Source organism: Bos javanicus, chromosome 25, assembly GCF_032452875.1.
Source record: "Bos javanicus breed banteng chromosome 25, ARS-OSU_banteng_1.0, whole genome shotgun sequence".
Taxonomy (NCBI): Eukaryota; Metazoa; Chordata; class Mammalia; order Artiodactyla; family Bovidae; genus Bos; species Bos javanicus.
Genome location: NC_083892.1, coordinates 11,505,312 through 11,532,222, shown reverse-complemented (window position 1 = coordinate 11,532,222; position 26,911 = coordinate 11,505,312). Strand labels below are relative to the sequence as shown.

The window sequence follows — 26,911 nt, the reverse complement described above, 5'->3', positions numbered from 1 at the left end:
AGTCACTAAGTCGTGTTGACTCTTGCGACCCCTGTAGACTATAGCCGCCCAGGCTCCTGTGTCCATGGGATTTTCTAGGCAAGAGTACTGGAGTGGGTTGAATGGGTTGCCATTTTCTTGTCCAGGGATCTTCCCCATCCAAGGTTTGAACCCGAGTCTCTTACATCTCCTGCAATGGCAGGCGGGTTCTTTACCACTAATACCACCAGGGAGGCCCATCACACCAAGGGCTTTTAAGCTGCATGTATGAGGTGATACCGTTCCCATTTTGGAAAGAACAGTCTGGCTGCAGTGGTAGCAACAGAGCTTCTGCTTTAGAGGAACTTGGGGTGCAGTCGAATTGGAAGCTGGAGCTCAGCAACTTGTCCTGAGGCAACATTTCCAAGGCACACATTGTTCACTTTGAACTTGTTGATTCTCAGTCGCTGGAGGTACATGTGGAGGTGGTAGGGGGCTTCCAGTGGAGATTACAGGGGTGCTGAGGTATGAAGCTTCCCAGCTCACTGGAGGTGCCCCAGGACTGCCGTAGGACCAGAGAAGCATACACCGGGAAAAAATTGCAGAGATGTGTGGATGGAGAGAGATTTAGAAGATAAACTGATGAGCTAGGAGGAGGGAAGTGACCTTGGACTTCTAGGAGTGGTGCCTGCACTTGGTCTTCCCTGCCAGTTGAGCAGCCCAGCGGGCCTGCATAGTATGTGTGTACAGGGGTCTGGGACCCAGGGAAGGCAGTGACGGTGGGAGAGGCAGCCTGCGGTTGGACTAAGTGCTCAACATGCAGTGAAGCGAATCCACAAGACTAGGGGTTTTAAGCCTGGCCCTCCAAAACCAGGGGTTTCCCTGGTGGCTCAGAGGTAAAGAATCTGCCTGCATCACAGGAGATGCAGGTTCGATCCCTGAGTCAGGAAGATCCCCTGGAGAAGGGCATGGCAACCCACTCCAGTATTCTTGCCAAGAGAATCCCATGGATAGAGGAGCCCACGGATGGAGATCCCATATAGCCCAGGGCTTCTAAAGGCCTGGCTTTGGAGCATGCCCGTGTGCTCAGTCACTCAGTCACATCTGACTGTGAACTGCAGCCCTCCAGGCTCCTCTGTCCATGGGATTCTCTTGGCAAAAATACTGGAGTGGGTTGCCATGCCCTTCTCCAGGGATCTTCCTGACTCAGGGGTCGAACCCATGTCTTCTGCAGTGCAGGCAGATTCTTTACCTCTGAGCCACTGGGGAAAACCCCGGTTTTGGAGGGCCAGGCTTAAAACTCCTAGTCTTGTGGGTTCAGTTCACTGCATGTTGAGCACCTAGTCCACCCCCAGGTGGCCTCTCCCGCCGTCACTGCCTTCCCTGGGTCCCAGGTCCCTGTTAGCATTGCTCGTGACTTTGGGCCATGCCCTTGGAGGGTCCATTGCCAGTTCAGGCTCTGTGGGCAGGGGATGAGCTGGTGGAGTTGCCCCAAGGGCAGGCTTGGAAGAGAAAGGAAAGGAACTGGCTTTTTCGGTCTCTTGCCAAAATACACATTGCCTGTCAAGGAGGTTTTGGTGAACTCCAGTAACTGTGCCTAAAATCACAGCCCTGATAACCCTCATGCTCCCTACGGGAAGCCCCCTCCAGAATTAAACAGTTTATTTCTCAAGTGAAGCTTGTCAAGTAAATGAAGGCGTGCTCTCTTAGCCAGCTGGGGCTGCTATGACAAAACACCATAGGCTGGCTGCCTTAAAAACAACAGAAATGCATTGCTCACATCCTGGAGGCTGGTCAAAGGACCATCCAAGGTCAAGAAACCTGCAGACTCAGTGTCTGGTGAGAACCTTCTTCCTGATTCATAGATGGGTCTTCTTCTTTTTTTTAAAGACTTAATTTTTTAGCTCAGTTACATGTTCCTAGCAAAGTTGGAGGAAAGTACAGAAATTTCCCATATAGCCCACCCCACCCCCACACATGATAGCCTCTCCCATCATCAGCATCCCCCCACCAGAGTGGTATGTTCGTTACACTGGAGGAACATGCAGTGACCCCACATGAGCAGCCGGAGCCCACAGTTGGCATTACAGTCACTCCTGGAGTTGTGCACTTTGTGTACTGTATGTGTACTGTATAATGATGTGTAACCGTCATTACAGTAGATGGCTGTCCTCCTGCTGGGTCCTCGCGTGGAGGAAGTGGGGAGTGAGCTCTCGGGTCTCTCTCTTAAAAAATTTTCTTTCTTTCTTTTGGTTGCGCCGGGTCTTTGCTGCTGTGAAGTCTTTTCTCTAGTGGCATCGAGCGGGGGCTACTCTCGAGTTGCTGTCAACGGGCTTCGTTGAGAAGCATGGGCTCCCGGCACTGGGCTTCAGTGGTTGTGGTGCACGGGCTTCAGTTGCCCCTGTGGCATATGGAATCTTCCTGGACCAGGGGTCGAACCCATGTCCCCTGCATTGGCAGGTGGGTTCTCAACCACTGGACCACCAGGGAAGTCCTCGGGTAATCCTAGTACTGAGCCCTCACGGCTTAATCACCTCCCAGAGTCCCCGTCTCCAAGTATCATCACATTTGGGGTTAGATTTCAGTGTAGGGGTTTGGGGAGGACACAGACAGTCAATGGCAAGCACTTTAAGACTTCCTCCTGGTGATTTTTGAGGAACAGTATTCCCAAGCAGTTCTGTTGCCTGTTAAGCGTGGCTCAGTCACCCATTTCCTGCTAACACAATCTGCTTGGCTCTGTCAACAGATGTTTATAGAAAGTAAGTTGTACGTGTCTCACCTGAGAAGGCTCACAATCCTCAGGCATGTTCAAATATTCATTTTAATTAGGCAAATTGATAATTATATTTCCTTGACATGTATCCTAATTAAGACTACTTTCTCCTAGCAAATAATGGTCTTTCTGAAAAGTTTACAACACCTGTTTTGAAGAAATTCTCAAAGGGAGAAATACCAAGATTAAAACATGCCTTCAAAATTACCTGTATTTGTTTTTAGGTCCCAATCAGTTTTTCGAGTTCATTTTATCGCCGGTTATTTCCCCCCTCGGAGTACAGGGATCATCAGTGGTTGACCTAAAAAGATGATTTCCCGGACATTTTAAGCCTCCACAGCTGTTTCAGAGGCACCAACTGTGTTCACTAATTCTGAATATTTCTTGGTCCCTCCTGGAAACCCTTTCATTTTAAGACAATAAATGAAATTCCTAAAGAATAAACTTACTTCGTCAGGTCTCACCTAAGGACTTCTGTAGAAACAATCAAACTGGAAATGTTGGTTCAGGTCTGAACAGGATCAAAAACATTATGTAAAAAATTCTAACCTATCAATGAAGAAAACAAAATGAATACCTTGAATTATGCCATCCATGTAGGCCAGGCCAGTTCCCTATTTAAGAAGGGTTCCTGTGACTAAAATAGGAGTTTGGATATCTTCCCTCCTCACTTTCATTGTCTGTAAAAATCAGTGCATAAAAAGTTCCGGTTAGAACATTTCCAAAAGACAAATGAACTTTTGTTTCTGAATGCCTTGTTTCTTTGCTTTTCTGTTTTTAAATGACTCTGTTGAGGTACCATAACATTCACTCATTTTCAGTTTTACTGGTTTTTAATACATTTTGTGGCCTGGCACAGCATCACAGTTTTAGAACCTCCTCCTCTCCCCAGAAAGGATACTTTGTGTCCATTTTCAGTCTCTTTATGTTTCCATTCCCAGCGCAGTCAGCTACTAATTTACCTCTGTAACTTTGCCTTTTCTGGACATTTCATATAAATGTATCATCTGTGGTCTTTTGTGACTGGCTTCTTTCCCTTAACATAATCTTTTTAGGATTCACCCATGTTGCAGTTTGTATCAGCACTTTGTCCCTTTCTACTGAACAATATTCCAGTGTATGGATTACCACATTTGGTTTGTCCACTCACCCATTGGTGAACATTTGGATAATTTTTTGGACACATTCTCCCATTTGGACACTGGCTATCATGAAGAAAGCTGTCACGAACATGCACATAGATTTCTTTTTGTAGGGACATATGTTTCATTTTGGGTCTTCCCTGGTGGCTAAGTGGTAAAGAATCTGCGTGCCAGTGGAAGAGATATGGGTTTGATCCCTGGGTTGGGAAGATCCCCTGGAGGAGGGCATGGCACCCCACTCCAGTATTCTTGCCTAGAGAATCCCATGGACAGAGGAGCCTGGCGGGCTACAGTTCACAGGGTCACAGAGTTGGACATGGCTGAAGTGGCTGAGCACACACGTACGTAAGTAGCTGTGTTTAGCATTTTGAGGAACCACCAAGGTGTTTTCCAAAGCAGCTGACCATTTCCATTCCTAGCAGCAGTGCATGTGGTTCAGATTTCTCCATACCCTCATCCGTACTGGAGACTGTCTGTCCATTTACTTAGAACCCAGCACACGGATGTGAAGTGAAATCTCACTGCGGTTTTGATTTGCATTTTCCTAATGGCTAATGCTGTTGGATATCTTTTCACATCTTATTGGCTGTTTGTAATCTTTGAAGAACTATCTGTTCAGATCCTTTGCCTGATTTTCAAATAGGGTTATTTCTGTTTCTATTATTAAATTTGTTAGTGTTCTCTCTGTGTTCTGATGAGATCGGGCATGTTCAGGGTGGTATGGTCGTAGACTCTGTATGTTCTGCATGCAAGTTGCTTGTCGACTGTATGATTTGCACATTTTTTCTCCCATTCTGTGGCTTGTTTTTTTCACTTTCTTGATGATGTCATTTGTAGCACCCAAGTTTTTAATTCTGAAGTCCCAGTTCAGTTCAGTTCAGTCACTCAGTCGTGTCTGACTCTTTGCAACCCCATGAATCGCAGCACGCCAGGCCTCCCTGTCCATCACCAACTCCTGGAGTTCATCCAGACTCATGTCCATCGAGTCAGTGATGCCATCCAGCCATCTCATCCTCTGTTGTCCCCTTCTCCTCCTGCCCCCAATCCCTCCCAGTATCAGAGACTTTTCCAATGAGTCAACTCTTCGCATGAGGTGGCCAAAGTACTGGAGTTTCAGCTTTAGCATCATTCCTTCCAAAGAAATCCCAGGGCTGATCTCCTTCAGAATGGACTGGTTGGATCTCCTTGCAGTCCAAGGGACTCTCAAGAGTCTTCTCCAACACCACAGTTCAAAAGCATCAATTCTTCGGTGCTCAGCCTTCTTCACAGTCCAACTCTCATATCCATACATGACCACAGGAAAAATCATAGCCTTGACTAGAACTTGTCCTTTTGATGCAATATCTTAGAACTGTAGCCCGTGCACTGCCCCCCCTCAAGGCTCCTCTGTCCATGGAATTCTCCGGGCAAGAATACTGAGGTGGGTAGCCATTCCCTTCTCCAGGGGATCTTCCTGACCCGGGGATCGAACCCCAGATCTCCTGCATTGCAGACAGACTCTTTACTGTGTGAGCCACCAGGGACGCCCAAGAAATCTTTACTTAAACCCAAATTGTGAAGATTTTTACTCTTGTGTTTTGAGAGTATTATAATTTATGCTGTTACGTCTAGGTCTGGTTCCATATTGAGTAAATTTTTATGTATTGGTATGAAGTAAGGGTCTAATTAGAAATTTCCTTTTTTTTTTTTTTTATTACAGTAGAAGCCTGGTAGTTTGTCAACAAACAGAAAGAATTAGCTAAAAAGGGGAATCTTTAAAGAATTACACATTTTTGACATTTCATTTTAATGTAAACTCTAATTATAAATATACATTCATTTACCAGTCTTTTGAGGTCAGGCCAAGGTCATATCTTATGTTAATAGTTTGGATTTATGGATGGGCCTGCAAGGGAGCCTTTCTTGTGTAAACCACACTCATAAGGAATCTTTTCCAGTTTGGGTTTTTCCTCAGTGGAGTAGTCAGTTAAAAATCACTTAGCAAGTATTCTGAGTGAAGGATTCTTTTAAGTTTATACTCATCAGATCTTTTACACTTGCCTCCCCAGTACCTAATTCAATTGTATTTTATTTTTTACCAGCTTGCTTTTATTGAGTCTTTCCAAAGCAGCCATCTTTGCTTTATCAGAAGCAACATTTTTTACATTCATATTTCTCTGATTTTAATTAGACAGTATAAAAATGAGTGCAGGCATGAACAGATCTGAGGGCAACTCCATGAGGGTCAGGGCAGAGCTCTGCAGAGCATGGAGAGGCCACCAGCTCGCCCTGGGCCACGATCAGAGCCTTTGCAGGGGCACGGAGAGTATTGGTGACACCTTCACGTTGGCCTAGTGGATGTCTGTTAAGGGAGTGTGTTCTTCAAGTAGAGGACTCAGCGACGACTTTTTATATTCGTGTAGTATGTGATTTTTAACTTTGTCAAACCCTCCAACTAGCAAGGGGCAGTAATGTGGGGCCAGGGCAAGTGGAGACTGCAGAAGCCCCAGGCCGGCTGCCAGCCACTCTCAGGACCACATATGTTGTGACGTCAGTTCAGTTCAGTTGCTCAGTCATGTCCGACTCTTTGCAACTGCACGGACTGCAGCACACCAGGCCTCCCTGTCCATCACCAACTCCCAGAGTTTACTCAAATTCATGTCCATTGAGTTGGCGATGCCATCCAACTGGATGAGAGGATGCCATCTCACCCTCTGTCATCCCCTTCTCCTCCTGCCCTCTATCTTTCCCAGCATCAGGGTCTTTTCAAATGAGTCAGTTCTTCACATCAGGTGGCCAAAGGATTGGAGTTTCAGCTTCAGCATCAGTCCTTCCAATGAACATTCAGGACTGATTTTCTTTAGGTTGGACTGGTTGGATCTCCTTGCAGTCCAAGGGACCCTCAAGAGTTGTCTTAAACACCACAAAAGCATCAGTTCTTTGGTGCTCAGCCTTCTTTATGGTCCAACTCTCACATCCATACATGACTCCTGGAAAAACCGTAGCCTTGACTAGACGGACCTTTGTTGGCAAAGTAATGTCTCTGTTTTTTAATAATGCCATCTAGGTTGGTCGTAACTTTTCTTCCAAAGAGCAAGCGTCTGTTAATTTCATGGCTGCAGTCACCATCTGCAGTGATTTTGGAGTGGCATCAGACCCCCAGGAAATGAGCAAAAGAATGTCCAGACTCCCCCATGTCTCCTTGTTTAAAGAAAAAGAACACTCCTCGTGGAGCTATTGCTGCAGGTCCTCAGCTGGAAGACAGAGGCCAGGTGGTGTCCGGATCTGAGTTAAGGAGCGGCCTGGGTGGCGAGTGCGTCGTGTGTGGATCTGTGTGGGGCACCCGCTCATCTCAGGTCCAGGGCTGGTAAGCAGGAGCGTTCAGAGGAGCACGCAGCTCTTCTGGCTCCCGGCCCTCTGGGCTCGCCACCGGAACCCAGCAGAGCAGGATGGGGCACCTCATTTATGTCCCCCGACCCCAGCCCCCAACCCGCTCCTTCTCAGGCTCCCCCAGCTGCTCTGTCCCACCGGCAGCCCAGGAGTCACTGTTCTACCTCTGCTTCTACCCCTCTCCGTGTCCCAGCGTCCGTAGCCCTCCGGGCACACCTGGGGTCCATCCATCTCTCTGCTTCCAGTCTGTTTCCTGAAGAGCACCCAGAGTCAGATCTTTAAAACAAAACCCAGTTCTGTCAGGCCTGGTCGCGGTTTGTCTCTGTCTCCCTCTTCACTGCTTCTTCATTCTTCAGGCCTGGGCTGGTTCTCCTGTTCTGAGTTAGGTCGCCTGCCATTCGCCGTCACCCATTCTTTTATGATAATTGTTTGGTTACTCAGCTGTGTCCGACTCTTTGCTACCCCATGGACCGCAGCACGCCAGGCTTCCCTGGCCTTCAGCATCTCACGGAGTTTGCTCAAAGTCTTGTCCACTGAGTCAGTGATGCCATCCAACCATCTCATCCTCTGTCGTCCCCTTCTCCTCCTGCCTTCAGCCAGTCAGCTCTTTGCATCAGTGAATAGAATTGTGTCTGTACTCCTGTGACTTTGATGTCCTTTCCTGCCGTAGATGATAAATTCCTGGGAGGGCAGGAAGCCCGGGCCTAGGAGGGGGTCTGGCAGCCGTGGACCTTCAGTGGCCTTTCGTTATGTGAATAAACAAATGAAAATGAATATAATGCCGCCTGATCAGGCATATGTATCCACTAACCCACCACTTATACACACCATGTTTTCTCTGGACAAAACCAGCAGGAACCCAGATATTGAGCCAGTCAACAGGACCCTTGCAAACCATGCACCCCTGGGTGGTTGGTGCCTTACTCAGAGGCATCCGCTGGGGGTGGTGCTTGTTTCCAGTCAGGGGCCCCTGCCCTGTAGAGCTGCATCTGTCTCAGGGAAGGGTGGCCATCTCTTCCATCCAGGGCCCCCATTTACCCAGCCTCTGTGCGGGACTGCCTCTGCCCAGAGCAAGTGCCTGCTTCCAGTTCTCCCTGAAGTGCTGCCCAGGCCAGCAGTCACTGGCTGTCTTGGCAACGAATCACGGAGAATGGCGCAGAAAAGTCACAGCAAACCTCCACCCAACACAGCCGGGCCCTGAGTGGAGTTCTGCTTCTGAAAATTGACAGGGGTTTGGAAAATGTCCCCGCCCCGACCCCAACTTAGTCATTGTCTAGAACAACATCGGCCAAGTGCACTGATGCTGAGAGCCGCCTGGCTGAGCCCTCCTGGCCCGACTGCCTTCTTACTTCTCTGAAGGGCTGCAGATAAAGATGCTGGCAGGCCCCTCGTCCCCACATGGCAAGTGTGGCAGCCAAGCTGTGACTCAGAGTCTTTTGTATATCTCTAAAGCTACCTTTGGACATGTGGAGGCCAAGAAAAGAGGTTGGGTAAATTCACTTTGGTACTTAGGAAACGTAATTCAGAGACTCTGGGTTTTGCTGTCTCAATTATTTTGGGGGAGGAGAGGGTCCTGAAGGACATTGCTTTTTAAAAACACAGTTCTCCCCTTTCAAAGCAAACAATTTGGTGGCTTTTAGTCTATGCACAGAGATGCACCACTATCCCCACAGCCAATTTTAGAACCTTTTCCCCACCCTAAAGTAAAACCCCACACCGCTTAGCTGTCACCCCCGTCCTCAGCGCCCCCACCCCACCCCCCAGGCCCAGGCCGCCACTAATGAAAGACGCTGTTAACTGCGGCATCAGGTTCTGGCAGTCTTCCTGTTGGGACATTTGGTTTGTTAAACCAGAAAGAGTCCCAGAGTGGTGAAGATTATTTTGCTACTGTTGTGTGTGTGTGTGTGTGTGTGTGTTTTTAACCACTAAAATGAGATTAGTCCCCAGGGGAGATGAGAGGTATCACTGAAGACATTTAGATTGTGATTCACAGTGCCGATCGCTTCTGTGAGGAGCTACAAAAATTTCATTTCGTTGGCATTTGCTCTTTAGCCAAAAAGCTTCCAGGCAGCTATACAGCTACCCATGTTTGCCATTTTATAACCAAAGCAGTATCCACAGTATGCGATGGAAAAGATATTAAGACAAAAGCATGTGCACACGTGTGCACGTGTGCACACATACACATGCACACCATCAGATATTTTCTGAGCCCTGCTATGTGCTCTGGGGAACAAAGAAATGGGTAAGATTTTGAGGATTCTGCTAGGACAGAGGTAGGAGTTACCATGAGTAACAATCATGGTTATAGAAGCTCTTACTTGACGACTTACAGTGTGCCAAGTCTGCGTGCTTCACATATATTAACTCCGTAACTCAGCAACGCTTATAAAGTACATGAGTTACTCTTTCTTTGTTGTTGTTCAGTTGCTAAGCCGTGTCCGACTCTTTGCGACCCTGTGGACTGTAACCTGCCACGCTCCTCTGTCCATGGGGATTCTCCAGGCAAGAACACTCAAGTGGGTTGCCATTTAGTTCTCTAGGGGATCTTCCTGAATAAGGGATCGAACCTGTGTCTCCTGCATGGCAGGTGAATTCTTTACCACTGAGGCACCTGGGAAGCCCTATTCTTACTTTACCGATAAGGAAACTGAGGCCCTGAGAGGTTAGGTACTTGCATCATGTCACAGAGTTGGTAAAGGGGGAAAATGGGATATAATTCTGGCACTCAAGCCTCTGAGTCTGGGCTGTACTGGGACCAGGTTAGGGCTTTGGGAGATCCCAAAGTGGTCCAAGGTCTTGAAGCCTTTCCACAAGCCCATGTGTCTGGGTGTGATGGGTCTTATCTTCTGCCCTGTATTCACATTTGCCCCTTGTCTCAGGGTCTGGTGTTCGCTGTGTGCTGTGCCTGGAGTGCATCCCCCTGCCCCCCACCTGACTGTCTCATCCTCAGATCTCATCTTCCGTGTTGTCTCGCTGCTGCGTTCACTGCAGAGCTCTCCCACCCACCAGTTACTCCATCCATGTTCACCCTGCTTCTGCAGTACCGAGGAGCACAGTGTGTGATGAGCTTGGTAGCTGAGCTGTTCCTTGTCTGTCTCGCCACCATTCTGTAAGGTCTTTAGGAATGGGACCTGCAGCCTTGTCCACCATTGAATCCAGGTGACTTGTGGGGCACCTGTCCTCAGAACAGACTGGCTGAATGAGGGGAGCAGGTGGAGCTACATCCACTTGCAAGGGAGGGGAGGCAGCGTATGAGCTGGGCCCAGAAGGACAGATGGCATCCCAGCAGGAAGAGCTGGTAGAAAGGAGCGCAGCCCCTGGAGGAAGGGGCAGGAAGGCACTGCGTTCGAGGAGCTGATACAGATCCACATGGTGGGAGCCTTTGGCATGTCTTGTGCAGGGCTCTTCGGTCTCAGCCTTGACATGGGCTGGATCCTTCTTTTTGTGGGGCTGCCCTTGAAATGTGGGATGTTCAGCACCATCCCTGGCCACTGTCCACTGGATGCCAGAAGCACCATCCCCCTCCCAGTGTGATGGATGGAAATCATCCCTGGTTTAGAGCTGCTGGTCTAATGGGAACAGTAATCAGTGCAGCTGGAAGAGTTTCAGGCAATGTTTTAGCTCCAGGTGCCAGCAGGAGCGAGGATCCACTGACATCTTCATTTATCCTTTCACCAAATGTTTACTGAATGCCTCCCGCCTGCCAGGAACCGTGCGACGCGTGCTGACAGTATGCTGGAAAGGGAAAGCAAACGCGGACCGTTTCTCATGGAGATTGGAAGGCGGTGGCCCTTTAGCGAGGGAGTGTGGTGATCAGGGTGAGCATTTTAGGAAGAGTCTGGTGGTGGTGACCGGCTGAGGTGGCGCAGAGCAGGGAGTCCTGCACGGAGCTGTCGTGGTGGAGCTGTCCGCCAGGTGGGAAGGATGAAGCCCTGACCTGCAGGGGCGGCACTGTCAGTAATGCTGAGTTAATTCTCTTTCTAGTCCAGTGGAGAGATGTGGCCCCTGTAGTCCCAATTTATGTATTATTTTGAATCAGTTAACAGGAGTCACAGCATTGAATTCTTAAATATTCTGATAATGCAGTGATGTGTTATACTGATAGGAACCTTGTGAATCAGACCGCCCACTCTCAGACTTTTTCTTTTTTTATAATTTTTCATTTTTGACCATGCTGGGTCTTCACTGCTGCGAGGGCTTTTCTCTAGTTGCAGCTTGTGAGGGCGACTCTGCAGAGGCGGCGTGTGGGCCCCGCTTTGCGGTGGCTTCTCTCGTTGCAGCGCACAGGCTTAGTTGCTCTGCCTCGTGTGGGATCTTCCCTTAACCAGGGATGGAAACTGTGACCCCTGCCTTGGCAGACAGATTCTCAACCACTGGCCCACCAGGGAAGTCCAAGCTCTCAGATGTTTTAACCACTGTCTTGTGATTTTAACTCTGTCTTCCAAAAGTCACACTACATTTAGAATAGGAGACTTTCATTTATAAAAAGAAAATTCAGGGGACTTCCCTGGTGGCCCAGAGGCTAAGACTCCACACTCCCAGTGCAGGGGGCCTGGATTCAATCCCTGGTCAGAGAACTAGATCCCAAATGCTGGAACTGAGAGTTCACAGGTCACAAATAAAAGACTCTGCATGCCATCACTAAGAGCAGCCAGATAAACAAACGGAAAAAAAGAAAGTAAATTTAGAAAGCTATCTGTCATTGTATTCCATCTTGAATTATTTGGGGTTGCCTATAAAATAGCAGGTTTAACACACCATGAAAACATAAATTATTAGAGTATCAGGTATTAGTGACATGACTGATTCCTGTAGGCCTTTTCCTAGTTGGATGATTCATTTGCTTTTGGGGGTGCGTTTATTATGGTTACTAATTGATTAACTGGTAAGAATGAAAAGATCAATAAAATTTCTAGTTCTTGGTATGTATATTAAAAGGACAGCTTTCATTAACAATTGACAAATATGCCCCCAAAGTGTAATAAAAACGAGAGGAACTATATTGGCAGAGACAAATCCAAGAAGACATTTAGTTTGTGATACTGATGTGCAAAATGTAAAGAAGGACTGCATTTTGAATCCCTGTCTTTCAGTCAGGATACTGGCACATAAACAGAATCTCATAGGAAGGAAGGATTCTTGGCAGGGAATTGTGTGAATTTTAAAAGGTGTTTAAGATTCTTTGTGTAGTCTCTTTGCACTTAATAATGCTCAAAGGAGACTTGCAGGCCTTTCCTGACCATGCTTTAATACCACCCAGAATCATTTTTATCCCTTGACTTTGAAAAAAACTGCTTCTATGGCAGCCTCTGTCTATTAGCAGAAATTTGTAATTGGCCAAATATTGTTACTCTGTATACGATGGATGAATCAAGTCTGATGGATTAACCAGGTTCCTCTCTAAGGTGTGTTTATCCTTTAAGAAGTATTTTAAAATCAATTTTAAAATTTGATGTAGGCTCTGGTAACATTCTAAATTATGGCAGTTTATCTTGGTAGCTTGGAGCTTGTCTGTTTCTGGCTTGTCATTTGAGCAGAGCTCAGCACTCCTAGCCGGATGAGTCTTCTCTGTAATTTTACCATTGTGATCACCTGCCCTGAAGTCAAGGCTCTGTGGCATAATCGGTCTGGTTCTGCCCCTCACCCTTTGTTAGTCTCGAGCAAGTTATTTACCCTTGACCTCGTGAGCCTCCTCTTCTGTACCTCTAAGCAAAATGAAAGGGTTACCATAAATAAGGGCTTCTCATCCCACATGGCTTCAGGGAGCAGGTGGTGAATGGGGCCAGTTGTGGACCGTGGTAAATTCCAGAGCATTTACCCCAGTAAAGGGGCAGTTACTATTCTCAGTACCTGCCATTCATTGGCACAGCCCATTTGGGCCTGTTGTGGCCAGATTTTCTATGAGATTCCAAGAAGCCAGGTGTATGTATGAAACTCATGCACTTAAACCGCTGACAGCAAATTCAGAATTTTATAAAGACTGCATGGGCCAAACAGAATACATCTGCTATGCAGATCACATCCAGAGACCTGGAGTGTGTTATCTCTAGGGGGGATAACCAGTTAGCATCCTACAAAAGAAAGAAGGCCTGGGCCCCGGCCTGTGACCCTGAATCAGCCCTCTACTGTTGGCAGGGTCTGTGTGCTTCGCAGCTTCCTGGGGAAGAGCTCCCAGCCTTGCCAGCATTGGCTTTGTGTACTGCCTTCTAATTCACCAAGATGTGCCATTTAAAGGAAACTCTTTGGAGACAAAAATGTCTTTATGGAGGTTGGCAGCTTGCAGGCAGCCCAGGGAACATTTCGTCTTTTTCATGCATGGCTCTCTCCTCTTCAGGCCAGCCCGGAGATTCTGAACAGTAGAAGCCACTGCTCATCAACTGTGTAACCTTGAACTTGAGCCATGATTAAGCTCTCTAGACAGGCCTCAGTGTTCCCCACTTGGTTAAATGAGAAGGATGCTTGAAGTAACTCCCTTGAGAATCCCTCCAGCACAATTTCCAGTTCTTTAGGGGGGAAAGGTGGGCTTGTAGGAGATAAGCCTTCAGCCTTCATAGGATGTTGTTATTTTAGTCACTGAGTTGTGTCGGACTCTTGTGACCCCATGGACTGTAGCGTGCCAGGATCCTCTGTCCTTGGGATTTCCCAGGCAAGAAGACTGGAGTGGGTTGCCATTTCCTCCTCCAGGGGATCTTCCTGATCCAGGGATTGAACCCGAGTGTCCAGTGGCTCCTGCATTGGAGGCAGATTCTTTACCACTGAGCCACCTGGGAAGCCCTTGTTACATAGCAGTAGATAGCTAATATACCATCTCTTTGAATTCGTTTAAAAAATTAATATTGAGGCGACTTCCCTGGTAGTCCAGTAGCTAAGATTCTGCTCCCCATGCAGGGGGCCTGGGTTCAATCCCTAATCAGGGAACTAGATCCCACATGCGGCAACTAAAGATCTCAAGTGCTGCTATGAAGATTGAAGGTCCCGCATGTCATGGCTAAGACCTGGCACAGCCAAATAAATAAACATAAATATTAAAAAAAGTTAATATTGAAAAATTATATTCACTGTAGACATTCATGTGTATGTGCTGAGTCCCTTCAGTCACGTCTGACTTTTTGTGACCCCATGGATCCCTGCCAGGCTCCTCTGTCCATGGGATTCTCCAGGCAAGAATACTGGAGTGTGTGCTGTGCCCTCCTCCGGGGGATCTTCCTGACCCAGGGACTGAACCCATGTCTCTTAAGCCTCCTGCGTTGGTAGAAGATTCTTTACCTCCAGCGCCACCTGGGAAGTGTGTAGACATTCATGGCAGATATAAGTGTTTTAGTTAAATGAATGTATGCATTACTGTGTCTTAACACTAAGAACTGTATAGGCCTTATTCAGAGGTTTGTGTCAAATGTTTCAAAAGATTACAGCCTTGTTTTGATACCATCAGGGTCAGAAATGAGATCTTAATCAACTCATTTTATTCTTTAATCCATTCATTCTAAAGTACTTAGTTTATCTCAAAGTTTGGTCTTACCATAGTCATCAATTAGAGTTCCCGGCTGCATACTTGCATCAAATTTGGGCAAAGAAAGTACCCTGTCTGTTGTGCTTTTAAAAACACACATTTGTGTAGCACACGCACAGTTCTAATGGGTGTTTTCATTGTTTGCATTGATGTGTGAAAGTCTGAAGTGTCAGATCACACTAATTAGTAATGAATTCCCCAATTAAGTTCTTACCTTGAATCTTGGAATTCTTATAAGTAAGTAAGTAAAGTTGCTCAGTTGTGTCCGACTCTTTGCAACCCCATGGACTGTAGCCTACCAGGCTCCTCTGTTCATGGGATTTTCCAGGCAAGAGTACTGGAGTGGGTTGCCGTTTCCTTCTCCAGGGGATCTTCCCAACCCAGGGATCAAACCCAGGTCTCCAGCATTGCAGACAGATGCTTTACCGTCTGAGCCACCAGGGAAGCCCAGAATTCTTATAAGGAATATTGAATTGGTTTTGAAAGGTGATTTAAAGGAAGAAATGATTAGATAGTAATAGATAAGATGGAGAAATGTTTAGGACCAAGTACCTGAGCTGGTATAAGATGGCATCACCAACTCAACGGACATGAATTTGAGCAGACTCCAGGAGGAAGTGGTGGACAGAGGAGCCTGGAGCGCTGCAGTCCATGGGGTCACAAAGAGTCAGACATGACTAATCGAGTGAACAAGAACAACCTGAGCTGGACATAAGCAGGACATCAGAATGAATAGGAAAATATGCAAAACAAAACCCGTACCCACTAACAGCAACAACAGAATCCCTCCAAGACATTATTTCAATTTAGGGAAACTATTTCTGTCTGTCTGTTTGATATAAAACACATTCAAGCGGTTCCTTGGTTAGTTGCACACAAGTGCTTTTCACAGTTGGATCTGCATAAAATCGGGGGTTTGTTAAAGCGCGGAGTCTAGGTCTGAGGTGGCAGGCTTTCCCACCTGGTGGGATGGTGATGTTGCCGGTCCCTGGACCAGGCCTTGAGGACTGAGGTGGAGGCTGAGCCCCGCCCCCTGTGCCCAAGCGCAGCCTGCACCTCCTAGCTGCTGTCTGCTTATCCTCACCTTCTCCCTCAGGCTCCACTTCCAGGTATTTCTGCTCCTTCATTTGGGTTGTCAGGCGTTTACCAGGCTGTCTCACACTTAGGCTCTTTCGGACTAGGAAAATTTTTTTAAATGAAGTTTTTTTTTTTTTAATTTTATGTATTTATTTTGGGCCTTTGGTGCTGCACGTGGGCATTCTCTAGTTGCAGTGAACCGGCTTCTCATTGTGGAGGTTTTCTCTTGTTGCAGAGCACATTTAGGCTCTTTCAGACTAGGAAAATTTTTAAAAATGAAGTGTGTGTGTGTGTGTTTTATTTTATTTATTTTGGGCCTTTGGTGCTGCACGTGGGCTTTCTCTAGTTGCAGTCAACCGGCTTCTCACTGTGGAGGTTTCTCTTGTTGCAGAATAGCAGGTTTGTCTTGTTGAAACAAGTTTCTCTTGTTTCTCTAGTTGCAGTCAACCGGCTTCTCACGGTGGAGGTTTCTCTTGTTGGCTCTGGGACACACGGGCTTCAGTAGTGCTGGCACTTGGGCTTAGTTGCCTCAAGGCCTGTGGGATCTTCCTGGGCCAGGGATCAAACCCCTGTCTCCTGCATTGGCAGGTGGATTCTTAACAACTGGAACACCAGAAAAGCCTCCCATAAACGTTTTTTAAATTCCCCGATTGTGTATCAGGGAGCTTTAGGGATAGACCTCACTGTATCCAGACTTCGACCATTTCAGCTGGCAGAACAGTGCTTTCCAGGATTCTAAAGAGAGAAGCTGGTCCGTTCTGGGTGTGTGTTGGGTTGGGGGGCAGACATTTGCTCTGCCCTGGAAGGAAGGCGTTGTAAGCTTTCCCAGGCTCTTGTAGGTGTCAGTCAACTAATACCTAAGCCCTGTCCTGGGGGTAACTCTTGACTTTGGTGAAATAACTTAATGCAGATGTTAAGAATTTGCTTTCCTAATATAAAAATCTGCCCTTCTGAGGGAGCAGGGAAGGTATAAGTTTACAAAAGCTTCCTCCATCTAGTACTAAGCCTTACCAGCCTCAGTTCAGTTCAGACCTGCCTCTTGAAAAATCTGTATGCAGGTCAGGAACCAACAGTTAGAACTGGACATGGAACAACAGACTGGTTCCAAATAGGAAAAGAAGTACTTACGTCAAGGCCGTATATTGTCACCCTGCTTATTTAACTTATATGCAGAGTACATCATGAGAAATGCTGGGCTGGAAGAAGCACAAGCTGGAATCAAGATTGCCAGGAGAAATATCAATAACCTCCGATATGCAGATGACACCACCCATATGGCAGAAAGTGAAGAGGAACTAAAAAGCCTCTTGATGAAGGTGAAAGAGGAGAGTGAAAAAGTCGGCTTAAAGCTCAGCATTCAGAAGACAAAGATCATGGCATCCGGTCCCATCACTTCATGGGAAATAGATGGGGAAACAGTGGAAACAGTGTCAGACTTTATTTTTCTGGGCTCCAAAATCACTGCAGATGGTGACTGCAGCCATAAAATTAAAAGACGCTTACTCCTTGGAAGGAAAGTTATGACCAACCTAGATAGTATATTCAAAAGCAGAGACATTACCAGCCTCAAGTATCTTTAATTCAGCCTTGATTAAAATCGAGACCAAAGACCACACAGACTTCTGTGGCAGGAACTTTAAGAGGCTCCAGGTGCTTCTGAGAATGCAGAGCCCTGAATCAACGGATTGCCTTTATGAGAAGGATAAGGTAGATGGAACAGTGACATGTGAGCTTTCCTTTATTTTAGATCAAATCTGTTTATTTCGCACCTTGTCATCATAAATTTGAGATTCTAAGCTTTTACTAAGTAAACGAGTAACAATGAAAGATTTAATACCTCCAAAGACTACTGACTTTCCAGGACTATGACTATTTGTCATAGAAAACTATGTTTGTTAAAATGTTACTGTAGAACACTGTTTATAAATTTTATTTGTTGTAGCAGATTGATTTATGCCCCAACCTTCAGATGAGGATCATCCCCCTCCCTGTTTAATTTATCCAGTTTAAACCACTTTGCAAACTGCCTCAGAAACAGGAAAAGCAGTGAAAAGCATTCATCAGCACAAAAAGGTTACCATTTAAGTAGAATGAATGAACAGTGCCAACAATGAACTTTAAAACACAAGTCAAAATCTCAGTTTTTTTCAGGACACCAACCTTCAACTTGTGAAGAAGTGTTGCTGACTCCTTCCTGGCCCTCTACATCTGATCTGTGTAACAGATATTTTTAAAATGAATTTTATTATTTTTCTTATTGGCTGCACTGGGTCTTTGTCGCTGCTCTCGGGCCTTCTCTGGATACGGCAAATGGGTGCTTCTCTCTGTTGTGGTGCGCAGACTTCTCATTGTGGTGGCTTCTCTTGTTGCAGAGCCCTAGGGTGCACAGGCTTCAGGGGTTGCAGCACGTGGGCTCAGTAGTTCCGGTTCCCAGACTCTACAGCACAGGATCAGTAGCTGTGGCAAACGGGCTTAGTTGCTCTGTGGCATGTGGCATCTTCCCAGACCAGGGATCCCCTGCCTTGGCAGGTGGATTCTTAACCACTGGACCACCAGGGAAGTCCTGATGTATGTTAACAAGTTACCCCAGGAACTTGGCAGTTTGAGGCAGCTGAGTCACATTATCTCGCATTTCCCATCAGAAATCTGGGTGCAACCTAGCTGTGTCCTTCTGCTGCAGGGTCTCAGGAGGGCTCTGTCAAGTGTCACCTGGGGTGTGGTCTCATCCAGAAGCTCGCCAGGGCGAATCCTCTTCCAGGGGCACCCACGTGCCCGTGGCGAGTTTCCGTTCCTTTCAGGTTGCTGCATGGGGAGGGCTCGGGTCTTCACAGGGTGTTGGCCAGAGACCTTCCTCAGTCTCTTGCTACATTTGGGCTACTCATCTTGGGAGCCTTTTCCCTTCAGGACATGCGCTCCAAGAGAGAGTGAGGGAGAGCAAGCAAGATGGAAGGCAGGGTCTTTTGTTTTGTTTTTGCTTAATCTCTCTCCTTTTCAGAACCGCTACACTGAGGTGTGAAGACATATGAAAAGCTGTACATATTCAGTGTGTCCAGCTCAGAGAGTGGGGGATAACTTTACACCTGTGAAACCATCACTCCCATAGACATCTGTCATAAACGTGCATCTCCTCCTGAAGTTTCTTCCTGCCCACCTTATTTTGTTGTTTTTGTTATCGTGTGTGTGTGATGATAACACATAAGATCTACCTTCTTAGCAACTTTTAAGTCTCTAATACAGTATTGCTAGCTGTAGGCACCAACCTGTATAGAAGATAGAACTTACTTATCTTGGATAACTGAAACTCTGTTGTTGTTTGGTCACTAAATCATGTCTGTGTCTTTGCGACCCCACGAACTGCAGCACGCCAGGCTTCCCTGTCTTTCACTATCTCCTGGAGTTTGCTCAAACACGTGGCCACTGAGTCAGAGATGCTGCCCCCTTTCCTGTTGCCTTCAGTCTTTCCCAGCATCAGGGTCTTTTCCAGTGAATGAGCTCTTTGCATCAGGTGGCCAAAATATTGGAGCGTATCACCACCCTGTTTTCCTCACCCCCATCCCCAGGCCCTGGAAGCCACCACCCTGCTCTCTGCTTCTATAAACTTGACTATTTTGGATTCCACATACAAGTGAGATCATGCAGGGTTTGTCTTTCTGTGTCTGGCTTCTTGCATTTAGCTTGGTGTCCTCCAGGTCCATCTATATTGTCCCAAATGGCAATATAAGGGCTGAATAATATTCCCCTGTGTGTAAACACATTTTCTTTGTCCATCAAGGAGCACTGAGGTTGTTTTCACAGCATACCCAGGATATGCATAGTCTCTGGAGGCTCATCCCGTAACTGTATTCTGCTTATTAGAGGCAAGTTGCTAAGCAGGTCCAGGTCCAGCCCACAGTCAAGGGGAGGAGATCACACGGGATGTGAATATCAGGACTCGGGTCTTTGGGAGCATTCTGGATTCTTCTGCCACGAGTAGTAAGGGCTCAATGAATGTGAGTCAAATTTGTGGTAGTGCTGAGCTGCTGTCCTTGGCAATGGGATGCACGCAACAGGGTTTCATAGTCCTTGTTCAGACTGAATTCGGGTCAGTGGTGATTTGACTGAACAGCTAGGATTCTGAGCTGTAGGTCAGGAACCGGCAGATTAGCACACATATACAATTTGTTCTGGCCAAGTATGTATAGGTAGTTTTGTTTGTTTACATGCTTGTCTTAAGCTCTGGAAAAGGAGGAAGAAAAGGAAGGGAGACCTAAAGCCTGAGATCCACTCTTGAGATGATAGTAAGCTAGTCATGGTGGGTGGGAAGGTGACCGTGGAATTTTAAAAGCTTGTGTGCGACATCTGGATCTCAGCTTAAATGACACCACTTCTCAGTGCATCCAATTTAAATTAGCTATTGTGTGCTGTGCTAAGTCAGTTCAGTCATGTCCAACTCTTTGCGACCCTGTGGACTGTAGCCCACCAGGTTCCTCTGTCCATGGGATTTCCCAGGCAAGAATGCTGGAGTGGGTTGCCATGCCCTTCCCTAGGGGATCTTCCCAACCCAGGGATCAAACTCTTATCCCTTACATCTCCTGCATTGGCAGGTGGGTTCTTTGCCACTTGCGCCACCTTCCCCCTTAATCCTCAGCAGAGCCCTTGGCACCCTCCGGCTACCCTCTCCGTGTATGTCCTTATCTGCTGCCTCTCCTCATGAGAACTAAGCTCGAGAGAGCCGGGACCTCACCTCTCTTGGTCCTCTCGTGTGTCAGCACGTCACACAGGGCCTGGCAAACAGTGGGCTTTCAGTAAATGTTGAGTAAACGAGTGAGATGAACACAGAGATGTGAAATGATGCCAGGGGGCTTTCTGCAAATTCTAGTATCCTCTTAACTTCCAGAGCAAATGCCGTTTTGCAGCTCACCTGCAAAATACAGTCATTTGTTTAAAAGAAGAAGACCGTCTCAAGGTCACAGGGTAGTTGTGTCCCTGCAGCTGATGGCTGGTGGCCGTCAAGCAGGTCGTGTCACCATTCTGGGCCGAGGATAAAATCTGGGTGGGTGAGTGAGTAAATGTGTTCAGGCTGCTCTGTCCCCAGAGCCCATTTGGGCAGAGGAGGCTATGTGTTTTCAACATTGGTCTGCCGTGTGTGATTTTGTTTGAAGGAAGGATTCTGTGGCCAAAGAGAAGTTTGAAATCACAGTTTGAAACCTCTGTGCCCACTGATGGGCATTCTAGCTCTGCGGATGCAGACACTGCTGGCGGATTAGGATAGAGGCCTGTGGGCCCCGAGGCTTTGGCAAAACCAGTAGGCAGGGCAGTCTGGTAACTTACCTTCAGGTGATATAAGTGCTTTCCAAGAATATACAGGATGAAAGACTCTGGTTCCCCGACCCTGACCCACAGCCTCACACCTCACCTATGCCCACATCACGCTGCCTTGCAAATGTTAGCGTCTTTTTTTTTCCCCCACATTGACTCAGATTTCATTTTTGGCATTGCCTTTCCAACCAGATAGCCAGAGCTTCTGAACTCCAAGTTTTGTAATTAAATTTCTGTCACATCCCTTGAAACAGCGCAGATTGTGCCATTAAAAGATTTGACAGCACTTCACCTAGTCATTTAAACATAATACTTCTGGCAACTTTCAATTTGCAGTATTTTAAATTCTAATTAAAAAACTATTGAACATTAATATGCTCTAAACCTCTGTGATACCTCTGTGCCTCATCTTGGCCATCTAGTTTTTAAAGAAACAGCTTGGTTGCGTGACTGTTAACAGCCCACGTGGTTTTTTTTTTTATCCTCCCAGCTTTTGGGAATCACCGGGTCCCAGGCATAATTAGTATAAATCAAAATCCTCTAGCTGATGACAGGAAAATGGTATGTTTGGACAGCAGCTTATTAAAATGACCTACTTAATTTAAGAAAAATATTGTATCCACTCGCATGATAACCTGGATGCTTTCCCTGACAGATTTTATAATATTTCTTCTCTCCTTTTCTTTCTTTTTCTTTTTAAGAAAAGGAAAGGGAATGGAAAGGCCCATTCTACTTCATCCAAGGTGCAGACCCCCAGTTTGGACTGATGAAGGCCTGGGCCACTGGGGACTGTGACAACGGTGGTGATGAGTGGGAACAGGAGATCCGTCTGGCTGAGCAAGCAGTCCAGGCCATCAACAAACTGAACCCCAAGCCCAAATTCTTTGTTCTTTGCGGAGACCTCGTCCACGCCATGCCAGGTAAGACTCGGGCTGTCGCTGTGATCTTATCTCCTTCCCGAAAAAAAAAAAAAAAAGATCTCTCTTAAAAAGACATCTCTGCTCAGTAATGGCTCATTCCTTTCTCTTCACAGTGGTTGCAAGATCGTCAAATATCAGAAAATACACACTCATTTTAGTTTTAGAATATGGCAAGGTTAATCACAGTAATAAGGCAGAGCCCACGGTTCTGATTATCTGTGCTTCCTATGAAAATGGAACAGATTCCCATGTGTCACCTTTCTTCACTTATAGGCGACAAACTTGAATTGCTTTCGGATCCCACATCCATAAACATAATCTTCTCCTTTCGTTTCCCTCCTTCTTATGCTTTTATTTCTCCTGTCTTTGTTCATGCTTTTTCAGTTTCAAATGACAAGCTAACTTGAACTGGATTAATTTTTTTTTAAGTTTGTATTACCTTGCATGTGTGCTAATTTGCTTCTGTCGTGTCCAACTCTTTGCAGTGCTATAGACTGGAGCCTACCAGGCTCCTCTGTCCATGGGATTCTCCAGGCAAGAATACTGGAGTGGGTTGCCTCGCCCTTCTCCAGGGGATTGTTACTTTCTGGTACTGTAAAGTCCAGGAGCAAATTTGGGCTTCAGGAATGGCTGGATCCAGGGGCTCAGAAGTTGCTATCAGGACTCCCATCTCTTCCTCGCTCAGCCCTGCCTTCCTCTGAGTTGAATTCATTCTCCTGCAGGCACTCTCTAGGTAGTGGTTCCTGGGAGCTCTAGATTTATGTCCTTCTAACTGAAACCACAACAGAAAGAAAGTGTCTTGTTCTTGATGGCCCAGTCAAAGTTCCAGACCAATGTCCGTCTAGTTCACACAGCCCCATGAAGCCAGGGTATGAGAGCAACTCCATGGCAGCCAGGTGGTCAGAACAGGATGGTTCCCTTCAAGAAAAAGTGAGATGCTAGGAATATGAACATAACAGATGCCTTCTAGAACTCTCCTCCTTTTTAAATTTCCCTTTCCTACTCTGACATCATTCTCTCCAGGCAAGGAGAAAACCTAGTGAGCAGGTATAAATAAGCAACCGGAAACCACCCCTGCTCGTCTGGGAGGCAGAGCAGGCACCTCCGATCACTCTCATCTTTGTCCTGGTCTCTGTTTACTGAGCAGAGTTGACCCAAACACCATTGCAGAAAATGCTGCGGCTGCTGTGGGTGTTTGTTTTTGGCTAATGTTACCTTGTAAACCCAGAGTCTTTGAGTATTGCTATGATTTATTTATTTATTTTTATCATTTTCTTTTTGGTCACACCATGCAGCATGTGGGATCTTATTTCCCTGGCCAGGGATTAAACTTGTGCCACCTGCAGTGGAAGCACAGAGTCGCAACCACTGGACCTCCAGGGAAGTCCCCAAGTCTTGCTGTGACGTCTAGCGCCTTTAGAAGCCGAGGTCGTCTATAGCAAGCCCGGGTGCATTCATTCCTCCCCACCAGGGCTCTCTTGTCCAGCAGCCTACCTATCCAGAGCAATCCAGGGTGAACGTGTGAGGCTGGAAGAGAGGCTGCCCAGAATCACTCTCCCTGAAGTCCAGGGAGTGTGGCCAGCAGGGAGAACCCTCAGACCTTCCCACATTCTCCATTGGCTCCTGTTTTACACAAAGTCACGATTGTGGACATACTCATGTCCTTGACTCCCCCTGGGAGACCCAGTGATGTCACCCCTGGAGAAGCAGCCTGTCCTCTTTGTTTTGCTGTTTGGTGGCTAAGTTGTGTCCAACTCTTTGCAACCCCATGAACTGTACTGTGCCAGACTCCTCTGTCCTCCACTATCTCCCGGAGTTTTCTCAGACTCATGTCCATGGAGTTGGTGATGCTCTCTTAGCATCTCATACTCTATTGTCCCCTTCTGTTGCCTTCAGTCTTTCCCAGCATCAGGGTCTTTTCCAGTGAATCAGCTCTTCACATCAGGTGGCCAAAGGATTGGAAAAGCTTCAGCGTCAGTCCTTCCAATGAATATTCAGGACTGATCTCCTTTAGGATGGACTGGTTGGATCTTCTTGCAGTCCAAGGGACTCTCAAGAGTCTTCTCCAACACCACAGTTCAAAAGCATCTATTCTTCAGCACTCAGCCTTTCTTATGGGCCAACTCTCACATCCATACATGACTACTGGAAAAACCATAGCTTTGACCATACAGACCTCTGTCGAGGGTGATGTCTTTGCTTTTTAATATGCTGTCTAGGTTTGTCATAGCTTTCCTTCCGAGGAGCAAGCGTCTTTTAACTTCATGGCTACAGTCACTGGGTGGAAAAGGGGGATGACAAGACGTTGGATCAAGGCCTGCATTAGGGCTCATGTGGCCACGTCTGTGGAGATGCCGGCTCCACATCTGCCCCTGATGTGCTGGGGACACTTGGCCAGACCCCTTGCCTTATTGTTTTTAAACCTTATTTTAGTTGTTGTTTCTGGCTGCGCTGGGTCTTTGTTGCTGCATGCAGGCTTTCTCTGCTTGCCCTGAGCGGGGGCTAATCTCTAGTTACAGTGTGCAGGTTTCTCTTTTCGCAGACGTGGACTCTAGGCACGCAGGCTCAGGAGTTGTGGCACACGGGCTTTGTTGTCCTGAGGCGTGTGGGATCTTCCCAGACCAGGGATCAAATCTGTGTGCCCTGTGTTGGCAGGAGGATTCTTAACCACTGGACCACCAGGGAAGTCCCCTGCTCACCTCCTTAGAGCCTCAGTTTCTGAATCCAGAACTCATTGATGGCGGTTAAAATCTAAAACCTCAATAGTCTGGGGCAACCCAGCACAGGGCAGAGACTCTCTACCTCTGTGCATGCGAGCATCTCAGCAGCTTGGCACAGAAATGCGTTTTCAGGATGGTGCTGAGTTTTGTAGAGAGGTAAAATTCTTAGCTGCCAATGAACTTGACCACCCTTGGTGACTCTTGGCTGAGGGTTCCCCTGTGCTGAGATCGTATGGGTCCAAAGTGACCACAGAGCACCCCAGTTTCAAAAGGAATTAGAAATCACAGCAGGACTCAAGAGTCTTAGTGTACAAGGTAAATGCCACTTCCAAATGGTCTGATTTGCAGTCAGCTGGTTTGTCTGGACCCATCTGGCCCGATACATGGTGTAGCATCAGCTCGAGCTCTCAGTCCAGACCACACAGTGAGGCAACTTCTGCTTTTATTGGACACTTGAAACAGATTCCAAATTTACTGCTTTTCTGTCCAGTGGTTTTTTTTTTTTTTTCCTTTGAAAATAGAATATTATGAGACTCACTGGGATTATATAACATGTTCTTGTGGATGTTTACCGACTTTTCTGAATTATGTTAATGTATTCAGTCTTTTCAAAATAAGGTTTAAAATAAAAGCATTCTATGTGATTACATTGCTTTTTAAATAAAGTGTACTGAGCATAAGTAAATGTAAAGATGGAATTTTTATGGTCAACCCTACCAGTTGGTCAGAAGACCTCGAAAATGTAAACTGGCAAACTTCTGAGAACTGGTTTTATATTGAGTGTGACCCGAGGAGAATTCGTGTCTGTTTTGAAGATTTGGACTATTCTGTGGAATGGTAACTGAGCCAGTGAAAGGACTGTAACTGTTCTGAATATTGTGGTCTGAGGCTTAAACAGAACGTTTTTGAAACTCATTACCATTTTTTTGCATTTAATTGCATTTTTTAATATGCAGTTGGTGGCTTCCCCCTCATTTAGCTCGTACACAGGGGCAGACACTAGAAAAGTAATTATTTGCTTTGACCGCTTAGCACCATTGTTAATTATCAAATGCATATATTAATAGGCAAATAAAATCAGAGAACATACTTTTAAATTGACCATAAATATTATCTTGGGCCAAGTAGTTTTAAGTTCAAGTCAGAGAAAAAAAACTTTACAAGTAATGGCTTTTCTAATGGAAGTCCCAGTATGTTTTTTCATTCTAAATATCCATCATAATATCCATTCATCTGCAAACATTTATTGTCTGCAAACTAAGTGCCAGTTTATAGCCCTAGACGCTGTGGATGCAATAGTTAGAAATGAGAGACCAGCCCTTCCAAAGAGCTTGGAGTCTAGCAAGGAAAGTGCAGAACCCAGGATGGTTAAGAGGTACTATTGGTGCCAAGACCTGCAGGAAAAAGCCTAAGAAAGTCAGGACGAAGCCTATTTAGTTTTGAAATATGTTTTCATTCTGCTGGCATCTTTTAGGTTATCTTGGTATTTTTCTTATTTTATAAAGCTTCTCTGTGGGATAAACCACATTATAAGTAGCAAATGAAGACCTGTACCAATATTGAGACCATTGATTTTTCAGTCCTTCACTTTTGAGCCCAGGGTGACTTTCTTTGGCCCTCCTGACGTGGAGGCATCGACCTGCTGATGCCGTCCCCAGGAGCCTTGTTAGGTTTCAGCAGTTACTGTGAGAAGCCGGCAAATGGGGTTGTGATGATACCATTAGAGCACAGGAGAGTCCCTCCAGCCTTTGGAACCACTTGTTATTAACACACGTGTCTGTCCCTGTTTGGTAACAAGGGCTCTAACCAAAGAAACAGATAATGGGGAGGAATTCTTCCCTCAGTACAAAGTCTCCTTGAAGAGTTCTTTGTTTATTGACCTTCACAGGGGCATCTGTTACGTGGTATCTCTTCAATTGATTCAGCCTCTGAAGTCTTCTGTTATATTTTTATGAAATGAGGCAAGCCTGTGTTATTGTTGTTGTCAGTTGCTCTGCTGCTGCTGCGTCGCTTCAGTCGTGTCCGACTCTGTGCGACCCCAGAGACGGCAGCCCACCAGACTCCCCCATCCCTGGGATTCTCCAGGCAAGAACACTGGAGTGGGTTGCCATTGCCTTCTCCAATGCATGAAAGTCAAAAGT

At 46.5% G+C, this 26,911-nt stretch overlaps 1 protein-coding gene across 3 annotated transcripts in view; it reads left to right on the top strand.

Annotated features, from left to right (window-relative positions):
• The window catches only part of CPPED1 (calcineurin like phosphoesterase domain containing 1), a 137,764-nt gene that overhangs the window by 6,179 nt on the left and 104,674 nt on the right, over positions 1-26,911 (top strand). For all 3 annotated transcript variants that reach the window (XM_061401146.1, XM_061401145.1, XM_061401144.1), the window contains exon 2: positions 21,832-22,050. In XM_061401146.1, the coding sequence (XP_061257130.1) occupies positions 21,832-22,050 (219 nt within the window). The remainder of the gene's footprint in view (positions 1-21,831; positions 22,051-26,911) is intronic.